The 19,782-nt window shown below is 38.1% G+C and overlaps 1 protein-coding gene across 1 annotated transcript; it reads left to right on the plus strand.

The window, feature by feature from the left end:
- Positions 1-5,120: 5,120 nt before the first annotated feature.
- LOC132551935 (uncharacterized) lies at positions 5,121-19,337 on the plus strand. Its single transcript, XM_060216076.1, has 4 exons — positions 5,121-5,963; positions 9,441-9,576; positions 11,790-11,919; positions 17,803-19,337. The coding sequence occupies exons 1-4, from the start codon at positions 5,311-5,313 to the stop codon at positions 17,886-17,888; spliced, it is 1,005 nt and encodes a 334-aa protein (XP_060072059.1). The 5' UTR covers positions 5,121-5,310; the 3' UTR covers positions 17,889-19,337.
- Positions 19,338-19,782: the final 445 nt, after the last annotated feature.

The following is a 19,782-nucleotide window of genomic DNA, read 5'->3' on the forward strand; positions in this document are numbered from 1 at the left end:
CCGAAGAGATGTTGAATTCCAATAGCATATATACAAACTTAGAACGAGTATACATAACATAAATATATTTGAACGGGACATAACTCTAGAACCGCTTTCGCCGTTTTGTATAGTCAGTACACGGCTGTCATGTCGTTCCGGCCCAAAATCGTACTGTCCTTAGTCCACATCCGGCCTGTCAGAAGTCTCGTAGTCGTCCCGGTTCAGATATGTTTAGTTAGTCACTTGACCAAATCCGTTTTCAAACTGTATTTTACAATGTGTATATTATTCAACTGAAATATTCTTTATACCATATACATCGCCTCGATTACTCAAAAATACTGGCCAAACCTGTACATAATTGCAATATGTTCTTTGTTTTTGAATGGTTGATATTGCCATTATAACATGATAGAAAAACGACGCTTCGGTCTCTATCAGGGCACTCTACCGCTCGACTAAAGGGAAATTCCCATTGTCCGAGGCTAATAAGGCGACCTGTATCGTCAACTCCTACAAATATAAGGGGAAATGGCATAATATCTCCCTTTTGTGATTTAAACACATTCTATTTTCAGAAACAAATAAATGATGGATCAGAGAGAAGTTCTAGCAACTTATGATCTCTTCTCCATAAATAGGTTACAAATAATTCATAATTTGCATGTACACATTTTATAAGTCGGAAAATATGTTTTGTACAATTGTACGTTTAAATAATTTTCTTTTTGTGTTACACGTGATATGAGAAAAGACGAACAAAGATTGCAGATTTTTAATAAGGTAATGTTTGCCTTTGCTGTGCTTTTATATGTAAGAAAATACCACTAATTAATTACAATAGTTCTTTCAAATATGTCTATGACATTGAATTTAATTCTCATACATGACCGTTGGTACATCCACATTTTTAAAAAAAATGTAAGCCATCAAATTTTGCCGTTTGCGCTATTTCGGTGGGTTTTTTTGTTTATTATTATTATTATTTGTCTTTTTTTCCCCAAACTGAACAAATTACCTATTTCTACAACCTGTAATTTGGTTAAGAAAATCCCGAGTGATAAAAAACCCATCAAAATCTAGATTGGGAAGTGCACTAATTCCCAAATTCAATAAATTTTGTAATTTTCATATATTTGATAAATTTAGAACAAGTGCTTGTAAATTCTGAGCCATGCCACTATTGGAATTAAAACGTGGCATGCAGTTTAAGGCAAACCTCGTGGACAGTGATCTACTTAGTATCATTAACTTCTCATACTCTATGTTATCTATGAGGTAGGTATTACACTCCAAAGTTGACCCAATTACCAAATATGATAATTTCCTAATGCAATATAGGACAAGACAACATTCCCAAAGGTTGATTTTTGTAGACTTTTTACCTGTAAAAATATGTATTCTAATCATAAAAAAATGAATAATTTCTGATGCAATTTTGTCGTGGTTGGACGTAAATTGGCAGGGCTAATATATACGAGCTGAAATATATGAATAATTTTCTAATTATATTACATAAAGTGAGTACCACGGGATATAATCATTCATGTTAGCGTCTTATTTATTCAATAAGCAGGACAAAATGTTGGCTCTCCTCTACCATTAATGTGTCCTACAAGCACATGATATGATATTTATTAAATTTATTAATTATTTATTAAATGTCTAATAAACAACGAATCAACGGTAAGCAGTGCAAATCTCAGACAGTGGTACACACGATTCTCAGGGACTTATTTGATTAACACGTCATGTTTTATCACAATTTTTGACTTTTTTTTTACAGTGATTGTTGAACTTTAATCAAACTAAATTAATAATGAACATGACTATATTTAGAATCTCAGTCAAGGCGTGTCCCAATGCAGTTTGAGAAGCGTCAAATAGCTTCTTACATATCATGGTACATATGTTTTGTTCTGTTTAAATTACCAAGATATTTGCATTTCCAGAAAACATTTCAAACTGGCATGATAGGACCACGTCCATGTTTTACAGTAAAACATCTTTACAGAATTTGTCCAGTGGCTATTGACGTTCAACTTAAATACAATATCACACAGCACAGCACACAGCACAGCAGAGTACAGCACAGTACAGCACAACGTTGTATAATTTTTCCAAGATTGTTTAGTTCCTTCACGTGCTAGATACTTAAGTTGCACAAATTTTAAAACGATAGGACTTACGATAATACCTTTTACTATATTTTCGTCTAATTTCAATATTACAGAAGATTTCGTTTTGAATTTCATTTTTTCGGACAGCATTCACATATTCTACGTCTCCTCCCAATGTTGCGATAGCGACTATTCTCAATTTCTAGCTACATATGTATATCCTCACTGAAGTAACAACGAAACAGACACGTGAATTGTCATATATAACCGAATGACCCACTTCTACACCGGCTATCACCGAATGGACCACTACTAAACCGACTATAACCGAATGACCCACTACTACACGACTATGACCGAATCGCCCACTACTACACCGACTATAACCGAATGGCCCACTACTACACTGACTATAACCGAATGGCCCACTACTACACGACTATGACCGAATGGCCCACTACTACACCGACTATAACCGAATGACCCACTACTACACCGACTATAACCGAATGGCCCACTACTACACCGACTATAACCGAATGGCCCACTACTACACCGACTATAACCGAATGGCCCACTACTACACCGACTATAACCGAATGACCCACTACTACACGACTATGACCGAATCGCCCACTACTACACCGACTATAACCGAATGGCCCACTACTACACCGACTATAACCGAATGACCCACTACTTCACCGAAATAAACCGAATGGGCCACAACTACACCGGGTATAACCGAATGACACACTACTACACCGGCTGTAACCGAATGGCCCACTACTACACCGGCTATAACCGAATGACCCACTACTACACGACTATGACCGAATCGCCCACTACTACACCGACTATAACCGAATGGCCCACTACTACACCGACTATAATCGAATGGCCCACTACTACACCGGATATAACCGAATGGCCCACTACTACACCGACTATAACCGAATGGCCCACTACTACACTGACTATAACCGAATGGCCCACAGCTAACCGACTATGACCGAATGGCCCACCGCTACACCTACTATAACCGAATGACCCACTACTACACGACTATGACCGAATGGCCCACTACTAAACCGACTATAACCGAATGGACCACTACTACACCGACTATAACCGAATGGCCCACTACTACACCGACTATAACCGAATGGCCCACTACTACACCGACTATAACCGAATGGCCCACTACTACACCGGCTATAACCGAATGGACCACTACTACACCTACTATAACCGAATGACCCACTACTACACGACTATGACCGAATGGCCCACTACTACACGACTATAACCGAATGGTCCACTCCTACACCGACTATAACCGAATGGTCCACTACATGACTATATTTTCCCTACATCTTTATATCGAACTATTTATATAAGGATGATATACACACCTACTCTTACACTATATTATACATTTAATACAACTGTTCTGGTACAATACGCCATTAACATACAGTTTGTCCCTTATGAGGCGAACGTTGTCGTTCTCGCCTAAATATCCTCATTACCTGACAGAATTGTTTCCTGCGCTCTTCTATCACAGTATGGCATAGCTCTCTGACGACACCTGGGGTCCCTTTAAGTCAGTAGGAGTTGTTTTTAACCAGCTGCAGGTCTTGGTAATAGAGGAATCGTGCAACTATAGGACGATTATAGCCTCTGGTGAACCTACCGAAACGATGGACGTTTCCAAACTCAGTGTTCCTTCGGATTCCCATTTCGCAGTTCAAGAAATCTTTGAGGAGAATATCGTTATTTCATCTGTAATTTTAGGGTCCTATGGTCAAAGGATAAAGTCACTGTTACCTAGATAGAAAGCTACTTTCTGCAAAATATTAGTCAGTTCTGTTTTGATGGTTACACCCATACTTTCTCCTGTACTTCTTCACAGAAAGTGCTAGCTCTCAAATACGTTTCTTGTCCAGAGGTCAAAGGTCAAGGTCTTTTTTTATTACTATAAACAGGAATGGAAACATACACCACAAATATATATATATATATATCACATCTGAATGTTGCTGGTAAATATTTACTTATAACATAACGAAACATTATTGACGAAATTCAAATAAGAAGTCAACCGACCACATGTTAATGTCATTAGGTCAGAGGTCGAAGTCAAATAGGTCCATGCTCACGTGTATTTCCGGAAGTAATATACTATTCAGTACGGGCAACAATGGAACATGTCAAGTTATTGGTTCAAAGTTTTATGTTTCATAGAAAATCCCAAAACTGTTTAATCTTTACATGTAACATTTCAAACATCCGCAACAGGTAAGTTCGTTTGTCATATAATAATGCCATGCCGCCTGATCCGCATCCTCCGGGCTATACGAACGTGACTGAAGACTAGTAAACCAGAGGTCCTTGGTTCGAATACTGGCATGAGCATTGAAAAACAAAATAATGACCTCTGTTACATTGGCGCCCATGTAGGGACTAATGATAATACTTCGCGTTGGTATAATGAACATCGTACAGAAAATGTTCCTTTAAAACATTGTACGTATGCATGATAATAGTTAAACGGCAGTCTCTTTCTGATAGTTTTTAGTGCTTCCCAGCATTTATTATAAACAAAATGAATATTTGAAACAATCTAATTGTTTTCATACTTTTATTGACATATATTTATTGCTGGATTTTACAAAACCAATACGTCACCCTATATATGAATATCGTTTCAAGTTAAAATGATTACCAATACCTTATGTATAGTGTAGTGCACAACGTAGGTCTTCCTGTGTGTACCGGTACGTTGTACGTACTTGACAAGTCTGATCCGGTCGATGAGATTAGCCAATAGTAAGGGAGCGACTTATCAACTACTGTCGCTATTTATAACCATACAAAGTGTGATTGTAAACATATAGTGTACCGTTCTGCTTACTTGTTTAACTTCCCTGTCGACAGAGTGAAAAGAGAGCTAAATTTTATCGTAAAATTTGTCACATTAGCCCTGTTCGTGTGTTTGCTGTTATATTGATGAATAATTCAACACCTGGACACTCACCGGACATGCATACGTCACACGCATAACAGGTGGAACAAACTATACCACTTTAATCACACCGGTAAAGTGAGGCTGTTGCTCTGTCGTGCGTTCAACGTTCTGGAACTGTTATATAGCGGCAACATATTGATTCCGCAGTGACAGACATCTCCCATCTACAAACTAGTCATGGAACTAAAAAGTGACGCTAAACTTAAACTAATTGACAAGTTTTGTGAACTTCACAAAGAGGCGACGAAAAGGGGACTGCGGAGGGATGTCATCCACGCAGTGTTCCAAGGGAAAATCGTGCGAGTTACTAAAGAACCAGGTTACAGATTGGATCCCTGGCTGACCAAAGTAACGTGGGGCTTGGCCATCGTGATTGTTGTGTTAGCCACTGTCCTGGGGATTCTCGCACATCAGTTTGACTTCAAGGAAGAGGTAACGATGCTCGTGAAGGGTTCTAGATGTATTGTAGACAATAACGGCTTCTTGATGGAAATAGCCAGACCGAAAACAAATTGCCATATCTGTGAAAATCTTGTTACGGTTCCTGTTGAAAATAACATTTCTACTGAAGATTTTCTACAGAAATATGCCTACACGGCCGTACCTGTACTCGTGAAGGAAGCGACTCGCAAATGGTCGGCCATGGACACATTCAGTTTTAGGTTTTTCAGAGATTTATACACTTCCGTAAATGGCTCCTTACATGCTGTTGAAGAAGATTGTCAGTTCTTTCCCTATAAAACAGAGTTTGAAACTCTTGAAGAAGTTTTCAATATGACCGAAGAACGAGCTGATTTTAAAGACGGAGAAAAACTGTGGTATGTTGGATGGTAAGTATCACCGTTAGATATTTTCACCCGCACTCACGTGGTGACATTTCTCTATATCTATACACCTGTCTGCTAATACAACAATACACCGGTATTTAAGGGTGTACACTGTATACATAGATAATTTGTACATGTGTATAACAAGATAATTGTTTGTACAGGTGTATAACAAGATAATTGTTTGTACAGGTGTACAACAAGATAATTGTTTGTACAGGTGTATAACAAGATAATTGTTTGTACAGGTGTATAACAAGATAATTGTTTGTACAGGTGTATAACAAGATAATTGTTTGTACAGGTGTATAACAAGATAATTGTTTGTACAGGTGTATAACAAGATAATTGTTTGTACATGTGTATAACAAGATAATTGTTTGTACAGGTGTATAACAAGATAATTGTTTGTACAGGTGTATAACAAGATAATTGTTTGTACATGTGTATAACAAGATAATTGTTTGTACAGGTGTATAACAAGATAATTGTTTGTACAGGTGTATAACAAGATAATTGTTTGTACAGGTGTAAGACAACAGAATTGTCGGTACAGGTGTGTTTCGTTATAATTACGTTTGATCTTAATGTAATTTACATACACTGAATCACAATAAAGTGTTGGTTATTGTACTTCAGAGAAACATTATTTTCAATGACTTGTGATCGCGTGCTTTCAGAGAATCATCGCATGTGATATGAGTCATGTGTACGGACAAGGGGCTGGATAGGATATTGACAGAAATATTTTTCACGAGTCTGTTTAATGTTGAGAACTGGGACCGTGCTTAAACCGTTGTCTGATGTCTTTAATTAATGTATGGTTTGTAGTGAAGAATGTCTTCTTGATGATGTTGAGAGAGGACAGCTTGATGCGTCAACATCTATAAGCATTGTTCTCGCTATCAGGATACGATATGTCAGTACTGTTTTATTGTATACCGAGACAGCAGACCTCCAATTAAAGTGGGTTTTGAATTTTCACAATAAATTGTTCCAGTATGGATATAGTGAAGCGTTTGGAGCTGTGGTGGTTGTATAACTCTCGTCACACATCTATCACTTTTTTCATTAGATATATTGTTTTTACTTCAAGCTAAGACTCCTTTCGTATAATTAGGACTGGTTTGGAGATGTTTATATGTGGTTTTGATTCCGTCATCGATTCTTTATTAATTTAAAAGTGTCTTTCTGACTTCAACTTTGTCATGGAAGATCATTATCTTATTGGTGTTTCATTTGATGATGTAAACGGATCAAGAGAAAAATATCTGGTTTTTGTTATTGGCTGCAGCGGCGCTCTGTCACTTGGATGTGTTCGGTATATAAGGACAGATGTATGTATGTAACATCACTACCATCCCAGAAATAAAAACACCTGTTTCAGGTTTACTCTTTTTTCTCCCGCTGCGCGAGCTTTAACGGAAAGCGGCATTTACAACCATCGATGTCAAATTTGAGGCGATGAAGTCAATATTCCGCTTATCCTACGCTGATATATATTGGTTTCAGGTGTTACACTATCCTCTTTCTAACAAGACAGTAACATGTGAGAACCTATCCTTACTGCGACACTAGTCCTTTTAACATACGAACACTTAGGTTACTAGTGAAACATAATGAAAAGATACATATGCTGCAAACCAAGTGTACAGTCTGAAGCAATAAACTGTCACCGTGACTTGACTGGAGAGTTCCAAGGGTGCCGTCAACACAACCCTTTGTCTCTGCACGAGCGATGGAAATCGCGCACCAGCACTTACCGTCATGATTTAAGTGCTTTTTGTTCTTTTTACTGCGAACTCATATTCAACGAATGAATATTTGTCCGTCGAGCATTAGACTGAGACAGTTATAACTTGACACGGTAAAATCTTCACTTGTGTTTTATTACCAGTGACACTGTAGATGAAATTATAAGTCTTGTTTTGTACTGCGAAAGAATCTGAGGGAATATATCCACGTCGTTTTATTTAATAACAGGGGGCGGTATAAGCAGTGTGAAGAAGAATTTTGTGCGATTATTATACCGTCTTAAACAGCCACGAAATGTTGGTGCCAAGTTTGGTTTAAATCAAGCCCTTCTAGATAACTCACTTGAGAACTTGACATTACTTACTCTGATTGACCATGCTTTAAATTTAAAAAGGTGTGTAGGTGTATATGTTTAGGTAATACATTGTCTGGGACATGTTACTTTAAAACGCTTTCACGACAGTGATGGTGAAGATCGAATGTCATGTGTCTTCGAAATGGCATTGTTATTGTACTTTAAGGTCAATAACATGGACAGACAATGTAACAAGACGCCGTCTGAAATCCTAGAACGACTCTCGTTTTTCCACTTCTCTAGTTAAAATGCAATAATGATATGCCCTCCCATCCCTCTGTTCAGAAATTGATAGGGCAAAAATATGAAAAATGGAAAATAATTTTGTTTTTGTCTCGGCAGTAAATACAAACCGTGTCCGGGTAAGATTTGGTTTCTGCAGCGGATCCGTCTTCATGCAATCTTGTCACGTATTTTGCGGTTACAAATGCAGTGTGTTTCGAAGTTGTCATCATTCTGCTCCTTACCTCGTTCGTACAGATAAGATGATCCAAAATTTAAACTCATTGACTAATTCTAATTTAGCCGTAAAGCTTCTCGTTTCAAGATAAACATCCTTTCTTGTTTTTTAATGTATGTTTAGCATACAATACGGCAGGTGTCCGCCTGAAATATTCACGGTACGAGAGATGTTTAGCTCAATATCAGTAAAGACAGGTTTTTCTCAATGCAAATGATAAGACTTGTTTGTACGTAAGCCAATAATGATAGAGAACATGTTTTCACTTTAAGGACATTTATAGTTATTTTTTCTGTTCCGTGTGAATTACCTTGGGGTAGCTACAAATATAGAGTCACTTCAATGTAGATAAACTTCAATCCTGGTACAATTAACCAATATTTTCATGAAATATTTGAAAAGCAAATCACAGATGGTTAAAACAGCGGTGAGTTTAATTAAAATTAAGCTATAACATAGCAAAACACGAACAAAAATGTGCAGTACCAAGAGCAAATGATTAAATATATGTAGATTTGATTTTACCGTCGGCAATACCTTTCTTTGAACATTACATCAATATGTTACATGTCTCTTCACATCTAATGAAACCAAGTTTCCATATTAAGGGAAGCAAACATCAGGTATTTACCTGTAGAACTCTTTTACAGTAGCCTAATGGCCAGACATCAATATCGATGAATACAAACATTAGGTATGGTAAAATCAAATCACCTGCAGATTTTGCCAAAAAAAAAAAAAAATAAAAAAAAACCCTTCTAGATAACAAACAACAGAGCATTGAGTCCTTGCCGTTGTATGTGCAGTGGTGTGTGTTGTTTGTACAGGTTGGTTCTGATGTGTTTAAACGATTTCTGAATATATGAAATATATTATTTGTTACTTTACAAGGAATTCTATTGAATTATAGGAGCAACTGCCATCCCGGTGTCTCGAGCGTTCTCCGAGAACACTACCAAAAACCTTACTTCCTACCCAACGACACAGAATCCAGTGCTCTTGACTGGATCTTCATGGGCGGAACCGGGCTGGGGGCCTTCATACATGTGAGTACGGGGACGAACGAGTATGAAATAGTCGCGACAATGTAAGGAATCGTGGATTTGGTTATGATGAACGACAAAGAAAAGGGAATGGGAAATCATGGGATTTGTCGGTTTGATGTATGGTACAGGAAAGGGGAATCATGGGATTTGTCGGTGTGATGTATGGTATAGGAAAGGGGAATCATGGGATTTGTTATAACGGTATGGTACAGGAAAGGAGAATCCTGGGATTTGTTATAACGGTATGGTACAGGAAAGGGGAATCATGGGATTTGTCGGTGTGATGTATGGTACAGGAAAGGGGAATCATGGGATTTGTTATAACGGTATGGTACAGGAAAGAGGAATCATGGGATTTGTTATAACGGTATGGTACAGGAAAGGGGAATCAGGGGATTTGTTATAACGGTATGGTACAGGAAAGGGGAATCATGGGATTTGTTATAACAGTATGCACAGGAAAGGGGAATCATGGGATTTGTCGGTGTGATGTATGGCACAGGAAATGGGAATCATGGGGTTTGTTATAACGGTATGGACAGGAAAGGGGAATCATGGGATTTGTTATAACGGTATGGTACAGGAAAGGGGGATCATGGGATTTGTTATAACGGTATGGTACAGGAAAGGGGAACCATGGGATCTGTTATAACGGTATGATACAGGAAAGGGGAATCATAGGATTTGTCGGTGTTATGTATGGAACAGGAAAGAGGAATCACGGGATTTGTTATAACGGTATGACACAGGAAAGGGGAATCATGGGATTTGTTATAACGGTATGACACAGGAAAGGGAAATCATGGGATTTGTTATAACGGTATGACAGAGGAAAGGGGAATCATGGGATTTGTTATAACGGTATGACACAGGAAAGGGGAATCATGGGATTTGTTATAACGGTATGACACAGGAAAGGGGAATCATGGGATTTGTTATAACACTATGACACAGGAAAGGGGAATCATGGGATTTGTTATAACGGTATGGTACAGGAAAGGGGAATCATGGGATTTGTTATAACGGTATGGTACAGGAAAGGGGAGTCATGGGATTTGTTATAACACTATGACACAGGAAAGGGAAATCATGGGATTTGTTATAACGGTATGACACAGGAAAGGGAAATCATGGGATTTGTTATAACAGTATGACACAGGAAAGGGAAATCATGGGATTTGTTATAACGGTATGGTACAGGAAAGGGGAATCATGGGATTTGTTATAACGGTATGGTACAGGAAAGGGGAATCATGGGATTTGTTATAACAGTATGCACAGGAAAGGGGAGTCATGGGATTTGTTATAACGGTATGGTACAGGAAAGGGGAATCATGGGATTTGTTATAACGGTATGGTACAGGAAAGGGGAATCATGGGATTTGTTATAACAGTATGCACAGGAAAGGGGAATCATGGGATTTGTTATAACAGTATGACACAGGAAAGGGGAATCATGAGATTTGTTATAACAGTATGGTACAGGAAAGGGGAATCATGGGATTTGTTATAACGGTATGGTACAGGAAAGGGGAATCATGAGATTTGTTATTACAGTATGACACAGGAAAGGGGAATCATGGGATTTGTTATAACAGTATGGTACAGGAAAGGGGAATCATGGGATTTGTTATAACGGTATGGTACAGGAAAGGGGAATCATGGGATTTGTTATAACGGTATGGTACAGGAAAGGGGAATCATGGGATTTGTTATAACGGTATGGTACAGAAAAGGGGAATCATGGGATTTGTTGTAACGGTATGGTATAGGAAAGGGGAATCATGGGATTTGTTGTAACGGTATGGCACAGGAAAGGGGAATCATGGGATTTGTTATAACGGTATGGTACAGAAAAGGGGAATCATGGGATTTGTTGTAACGGTATGGTACAGGAAAGGGGAATCATGGGATTTGTTGTAACGGTATGGTACAGGAAAGGGGAATCATGGGATTTGTTGTAACTGTATGGAACAGGAAAGGGGAATCATGGGATTTGTTATTATGCAGAATACAGGAAAGAGTAAATTTTGAATTGGAATGTATCACCACTTATGAATATATTAGATATTTTTGGTAGGGAATGCTTCATCACTGTCGATTGTTTTCTTTCATTGGCTCTAAATTGCTACTGTGTAGATGTTACGAGAACATGATATAGGATACTGGTATGTTTGCACCTTTATTAATGTCGCTGGATTGTTGTGTTATAGCTAGACTACGTACAGCGTCCTTCCTGGCAGGCACAGATCTCTGGTGTAAAGACATGGAGTTTGATCCCGACTCCGGAGTGTGAACACGTGTGTCAGAGCATGAACGTCACAGTACAAAAGGGGGACATATGTAAGTAATATAGTGAAAATACCTTCACACCCAAGATATTTTTTTCTTTTGTTCACGTGTTGCCCATTTTTTTTTTATCGATTTTGAGTTTGATAGACGATTTTGTAAACATATCGATGTTTTCGTGTTGGTTTGGTCAAAACTACATACATCAGTATTCACTATCGTTACCGAAAGACAGAACACTACAGCAATGTACACCATGATCATCATTGCAATGAATTGCGTTCTACTTGATTTTGTACTTTTCTTTATACACCAATGGTACACTGATGATGTACTAATTGTACACCTCTGATATATCGATGGTACACTGATGATGTACTGATTGTACACTAATGATATATCGATGGTACACTGATGATGTACTGACTGTACACCTCTGATATATCGATGGTACACTGATGATGTACTGATTGTACAACTCTGATATATCGATGGTACACTGATGATGTACTGATTGTACAACTCTGATATATCGATGGTACACTGATGATGTACTGATTGTACACTAATGATATATCGATGGTACACTGATGATGGACTGATTGTACACTAATGATATATCGATGGTACACTGATGATGTACTGATTGTACACTAATGATATATCGATGGTACAGTGATGATGGACTGATTGTACACTTCTGATATATCGATGGTACACTGATGATGTACTGATTGTACAACTCTGATATATCGATGGTACACTGATGATGTACTGATTGTACACTAATGATATATCGATGGTACACTGATGATGTACTGACTGTACACCTCTGATATATCGATGGTACACTGATGATGGACTGATTGTACACTAATGATATATCGATGGTACACTGATGATGTACTGATTGTACACTAATGATATATCGATGGTACACTGATGATGTACTGATTGTACACTAATGATATATCGATGGTACACTGATGATGTACTGATTGTACACCTCTGATATATCGATGGTACACTGATGATGTACTGATTGTACACTAATGATATATCGATGGTACACTGATGATGGACTGATTGTACACTAATGATATATCGATGGTACACTGATGATGTACTGATTGTACACCTCTGATATATCGATGGTACACTGATGATGGACTGATTGTACACTAATGATATATCGATGGTACACTGATGATGGACTGATTGTACACTAATGATATATCAATGGTACACTGATGATGTACTGATTGTACACCTCTGATATATCGATGGTACACTGATGATGGGCTGATTGTACACTAATGATATATCGATGGTACACTGATGATGTACTGATTGTACACTAATGATATATCGATGGTACACTGATGATGGACTGATTGTACACCTCTGATATATCGATGGTACACTGATGATGTACTGATTGTACAACTCTGATATATCGATGGTACACTGATGATGGGCTGATTGTACACTAATGATATATCGATGGTACACTGATGATGGACTGATTGTACACTAATGATATATCGATGGTACACTGATGATGTACTGATTGTACACCTCTGATATATCGATGGTACACTGATGATGGGCTGATTGTACACCTCTGATATATCGATGGTACACTGATGATGTACTGATTGTACACTAATGATATATCGATGGTACACTGATGATGGGCTGATTGTACACCTCTGATATATCGATGGTACACTGATGATGGACTGATTGTACACTAATGATATATCGATGGTACACTGATGATGGACTGATTGTACACTAATGATATATCGATGGTACACTGATGATGGACTGATTGTACACTAATGATATATCGATGGTACACTGATGATGGACTGATTGTACACTAATGATATATCGATGGTACACTGATGATGTACTGATTGTACACATCTGATATATCGATGGTACACTGATGATGGACTGATTGTACACTAATGATATATCGATGGTACACTGATGATGTACTGATTGTACACTAATGATATATCGATGGTACACTGATGATGGGCTGATTGTACACCTCTGATATATCGATGGTACACTGATGATGTACTGATTGTACACTAATGATATATCGATGGTACACTGATGATGGGCTGATTGTACACTAATGATATATCGATGGTACACTGATGATGTACTGATTGTACACTAATGATATATCGATGGTACACTGATGATGGGCTGATTGTACACTAATGATATATCGATGGTACACTGATGATGTACTGATTGTACACCTCTGATATATCGATGGTACACTGATGATGGACTGATTGTACACCTCTGATATATCGATGGTACACTGATGATGTACTGATTGTACACCTCTGATATATCGATGGTACACTGATGATGGACTGATTGTACACCTCTGATATATCGATGGTACACTGATGATGGGCTGATTGTACACTAATGATATATCGATGGTACACTGATGATGGGCTGATTGTACACCTCTGATATATCGATGGTACACTGATGATGGACTGATTGTACACCTCTGATATATCGATGGTACACTGATGATGTACTGATTGTACACCTCTGATATATCGATGGTACACTGATGATGGACTGATTGTACACCTCTGATATATCGATGGTACACTGATGATGGGCTGATTGTACACCTCTGATATATCGATGGTACACTGATGATGGACTGATTGTACAACTCTGATATATCGATGGTACACTGATGATGTACTGATTGTACAACTCTGATATATCGATGGTACACTGATGATGTACTGATTGTACACTAATGATATATCGATGGTACACTGATGATGGACTGATTGTACACTAATGATATATCGATGGTACACTGATGATGTACTGATTGTACACTAATGATATATCGATGGTACAGTGATGATGGACTGATTGTACACTTCTGATATATCGATGGTACACTGATGATGTACTGATTGTACAACTCTGATATATCGATGGTACACTGATGATGTACTGATTGTACACTAATGATATATCGATGGTACACTGATGATGTACTGACTGTACACCTCTGATATATCGATGGTACACTGATGATGGACTGATTGTACACTAATGATATATCGATGGTACACTGATGATGTACTGATTGTACACTAATGATATATCGATGGTACACTGATGATGTACTGATTGTACACTAATGATATATCGATGGTACACTGATGATGTACTGATTGTACACCTCTGATATATCGATGGTACACTGATGATGTACTGATTGTACACTAATGATATATCGATGGTACACTGATGATGGACTGATTGTACACTAATGATATATCGATGGTACACTGATGATGTACTGATTGTACACCTCTGATATATCGATGGTACACTGATGATGGACTGATTGTACACTAATGATATATCGATGGTACACTGATGATGGACTGATTGTACACTAATGATATATCAATGGTACACTGATGATGTACTGATTGTACACCTCTGATATATCGATGGTACACTGATGATGGGCTGATTGTACACTAATGATATATCGATGGTACACTGATGATGTACTGATTGTACACTAATGATATATCGATGGTACACTGATGATGGGCTGATTGTACACTAATGATATATCGATGGTACACTGATGATGGACTGATTGTACACCTCTGATATATCGATGGTACACTGATGATGTACTGATTGTACAACTCTGATATATCGATGGTACACTGATGATGGGCTGATTGTACACTAATGATATATCGATGGTACACTGATGATGGACTGATTGTACACTAATGATATATCGATGGTACACTGATGATGTACTGATTGTACACCTCTGATATATCGATGGTACACTGATGATGGGCTGATTGTACACCTCTGATATATCGATGGTACACTGATGATGTACTGATTGTACACTAATGATATATCGATGGTACACTGATGATGGGCTGATTGTACACCTCTGATATATCGATGGTACACTGATGATGGACTGATTGTACACTAATGATATATCGATGGTACACTGATGATGGACTGATTGTACACTAATGATATATCGATGGTACACTGATGATGGACTGATTGTACACTAATGATATATCGATGGTACACTGATGATGGACTGATTGTACACTAATGATATATCGATGGTACACTGATGATGGACTGATTGTACACTAATGATATATCGATGGTACACTGATGATGGACTGATTGTACACTAATGATATATCGATGGTACACTGATGATGTACTGATTGTACACTAATGATATATCGATGGTACACTGATGATGGACTGATTGTACACCTCTGATATATCGATGGTACACTGATGATGTACTGATTGTACACTAATGATATATCGATGGTACACTGATGATGGGCTGATTGTACACCTCTGATATATCGATGGTACACTGATGATGTACTGATTGTACACTAATGATATATCGATGGTACACTGATGATGGGCTGATTGTACACTAATGATATATCGATGGTACACTGATGATGTACTGATTGTACACTAATGATATATCGATGGTACACTGATGATGGGCTGATTGTACACTAATGATATATCGATGGTACACTGATGATGTACTGATATATTGTACACCTACTGATATATCGATGGTACACTGATGATGTACTGATTGTACACCTCTGATATATCGATGGTACACTGATGATGTACTGATTGTACACCTCTGATATATCGATGATTGTACACTAATGATATATGATGATGATATATCGATGGTACACTGATGATGGACTGATTGTACACCTCTGATATATCGATGGTACACTGATGATGTACTGATTGTACACCTCTGATATATCGATGGTACACTGATGATGGACTGATTGTACACTAATGATATATCGATGGGACACTGAAGATGGACTGATGGAACACTAATGATATATCGATGGTACACTGATGATGTACACTTCTGATATATTGTACACCTACACTAATGATATATCGATGGTACACTGATGATGGACTGATTGTACACCTCTGATATATCGATGGTACACTGATGATGTACTGATTGTACACCTCTGATATATCGATGGTACACTGATGATGTACTGATTGTACAACTCTGATATATCGATGGTACACTGATGATGTACAGATTGTACACTAATGATATATCGATGGTACACTGATGATGTACTGATTGTACACCTCTGATATATCGATGGTACACTGATGATGTACTGATTGTACACTAATGATATATCGATGGTACACTGATGATGTACTGATTGTACACCTCTGATATATCGATGGTACACTGATGATGGACTGATTGTACACCTCTGATATATCGATGGTACACTGATGATGTACTGATTGTACACCTCTGATATATCGATGGTACACTGATGATGGACTGATTGTACACCTCTGATATATCGATGGTACACTGATGATGTACTGATTGTACACTAATGATATATCGATGGTACACTGATGATGTACTAATTGTACACCTCTGATATATCGATGGTACACTGATGATGTACTGATTGTACACTAATGATATATCGATGGTACACTGATGACGGACTTATTGTACACCTCTGATATATCGATGGTACACTGATGATGTACTGATTGTACACTAATGATATATCGATGGTACACTGATGATGTACTGATTGTACACTAATGATATATCGATGGTACACTGATGATGTGTTGATGGTGTACTGAGTTACACTGATACATATATATATTCGGAGATTCAATTAATTCCAGTCACAGGAAATAGAAAATGTGAACTTTCACATTTGTTACAAATTAGTCGCGCGTCTGATATCGTTTCCTTAAACTTGTTATACATTTTGAGTAAGTTACATGTTCTTTCTTTTACAGTTGTAGTGGATACAAATCAATGGTATCACGCCACCTACATCCACCCAGGGGAGATCAGCATCACCATCGGGTCAGAGTACGACTAAACCCCAACTTTTTATGTACATGTCAAAGTTTCTCACATGAAATGACTAGTGACATAGCTATTCTCTGGTACATCAATCATTAACAGTCGGAGTGTGACTAGCGACCTCGCCGTTCTCTGGTACATCAATCATCAACGGTCGGAGTGTGACTAGTGACCTCGCTATTCTCTGGTACATCAATCATTAACAGTCGGATTGTGACTAGTGACCTCGTTATTCTCTGGTACATCAATCATCAACTGTCGGAGTGTGACTAGTGACCTCGCTATTCTCTGGTACATCAATCATTAACTGTCGGAGTGTGACTAGTGACCTCGCTATTCTCTGGTACATCAATCATTAACGGTCGGAGTGTGACTAGTGACCTCGTTATTCTCTGGTACATCAATCATTAACAGTCGGAGTGTGACTAGTGACCACGTTATTCTATGGTACATCAATCATTAACAGTCGGAGTGTGACTAGTGACCACGTTATTCTCTGGTACATCAATCATTAACAGTCGGAGTGTGACTAGCGACCTCGCTATTCTCTGGTACATCAATCATTAACTGTCGGAGTGTGACTAGTGACCTCGCTATTCTCTTCAACATCAATCATCAACAGTCGAAGTGTGACTAGTGACCTCGCTATTCTCTTCAACATCAATCATCAACAGTCGAAGTGTGACTAGTGACCTCGCTATTCTCTTCAACATCAATCATCAACAGTCGGAATGTGACTAGCTACCTCGCCGTTCTCTGGTACATCAATCATCAACAGTCGGAGTTTGACTAGCGACCTCGTTATTCTCTGGTACATCAATCGTTAACAGTCGGAGTGTGACTAGCGACCTCGTTATTCTCTGGTACATCAATCATTAACGGTCGGAGTGTGACTAGCGACCTCGCTATTCTCTGGTACATCAATCATTAACTGTCGGAGTGTACCTAGTGACATGGCTATTCTCTGATACATCAATCATTAACAGTCGGAGTGTGACTAGTGACATGGCTATTCTCTGGTACATCAATCATTAACTGTCGGAGTGACTAGTGACATGGCTATTCTCTGGTACATCAATCATTAACAGTCGGAGTGTGACTAGCGACCTCGTTATTCTCTGGTACATCAGTCATTAACAGTCGGAGTGTGACTAGCGACATCGTTATTCTCTGGTACATCAATCATTAATTGATTAAACCGTCTTCGTCATTTAAAATAATTATAACGTCGAAGGACTACATGTGTCTTATCTGTTCTGACAGTATAGGAATACACGTGTCTTATATCTTATGACATTGAAGGAATACATGTGTCTTATCTGTTCTATCATTGTAGGAATACATGAGTCTAATTTGTTTTGTCATTGGAGGACTACATGTGTCTGATCTGTTCTGACAGTGTAGGAATACACGTGTCTTATCTGTTCTGTCAGTGTAGGACAACATGTGTCTTATTTGTTCTGTCAGTGTAGGAATACACATGTCTTATCTGTTCTGTCAGTGTAGGACAACATGTGTCTTATCTGTTCTATCAGTGTAGGAATACATGAGTCTTATGTGTTCTGTCAGTGTAGGACAACATGTATCTTATCTGTTCTGATAGCGTAGCTGACGGAGCAGAAAATCATGCTGATCCGAGGGATATTACGTAACAGCGAACAGTTTATATTGTATGTGATGTTCTTTTGTAATGGTTGACAGCTTATTTCCTAAATCCTTAAGTAATGTTTCATATGAATAAACAATATGATAACCTTAATCAAACTGACTTTACCTTATATATGATAACATTACAGCAGAGTTAGACTGTAAATATACGTGTAACAGTGTCAGATGTTTGTGTGTACATGTATAGTCGGACCAGTAACAGTGTCTGATGTTTGTGTGTACATGTATAGCCGGACCAGTAA

Source organism: Ylistrum balloti, unplaced genomic scaffold, assembly GCF_031769215.1.
Source record: "Ylistrum balloti isolate Yb309-2 unplaced genomic scaffold, AGI_CSIRO_Ybal_v1 Utg370226, whole genome shotgun sequence".
NCBI classification, from domain to species: domain Eukaryota; kingdom Metazoa; phylum Mollusca; class Bivalvia; order Pectinida; family Pectinidae; genus Ylistrum; species Ylistrum balloti.

What these genes read in the sequence shown, in the direction of transcription:
- LOC132551935 (XM_060216076.1), top strand. Translation starts at nt 5,311, where the DNA reads ATGGAACTAAAAAGTGACGCTAAACTTAAACTAATTGACAAGTTTTGT. An exon ending in GGCTGGGGGCCTTCATACAT is followed by an intron (nt 9,577 to 11,789) that starts GTGAGTACGGGG and finishes GTTGTGTTATAG; the next exon opens with CTAGACTACGTACAGCGTCC. An exon ending in AGTACAAAAGGGGGACATAT is followed by an intron (nt 11,920 to 17,802) that starts GTAAGTAATATA and finishes TTTCTTTTACAG; the next exon opens with TTGTAGTGGATACAAATCAA.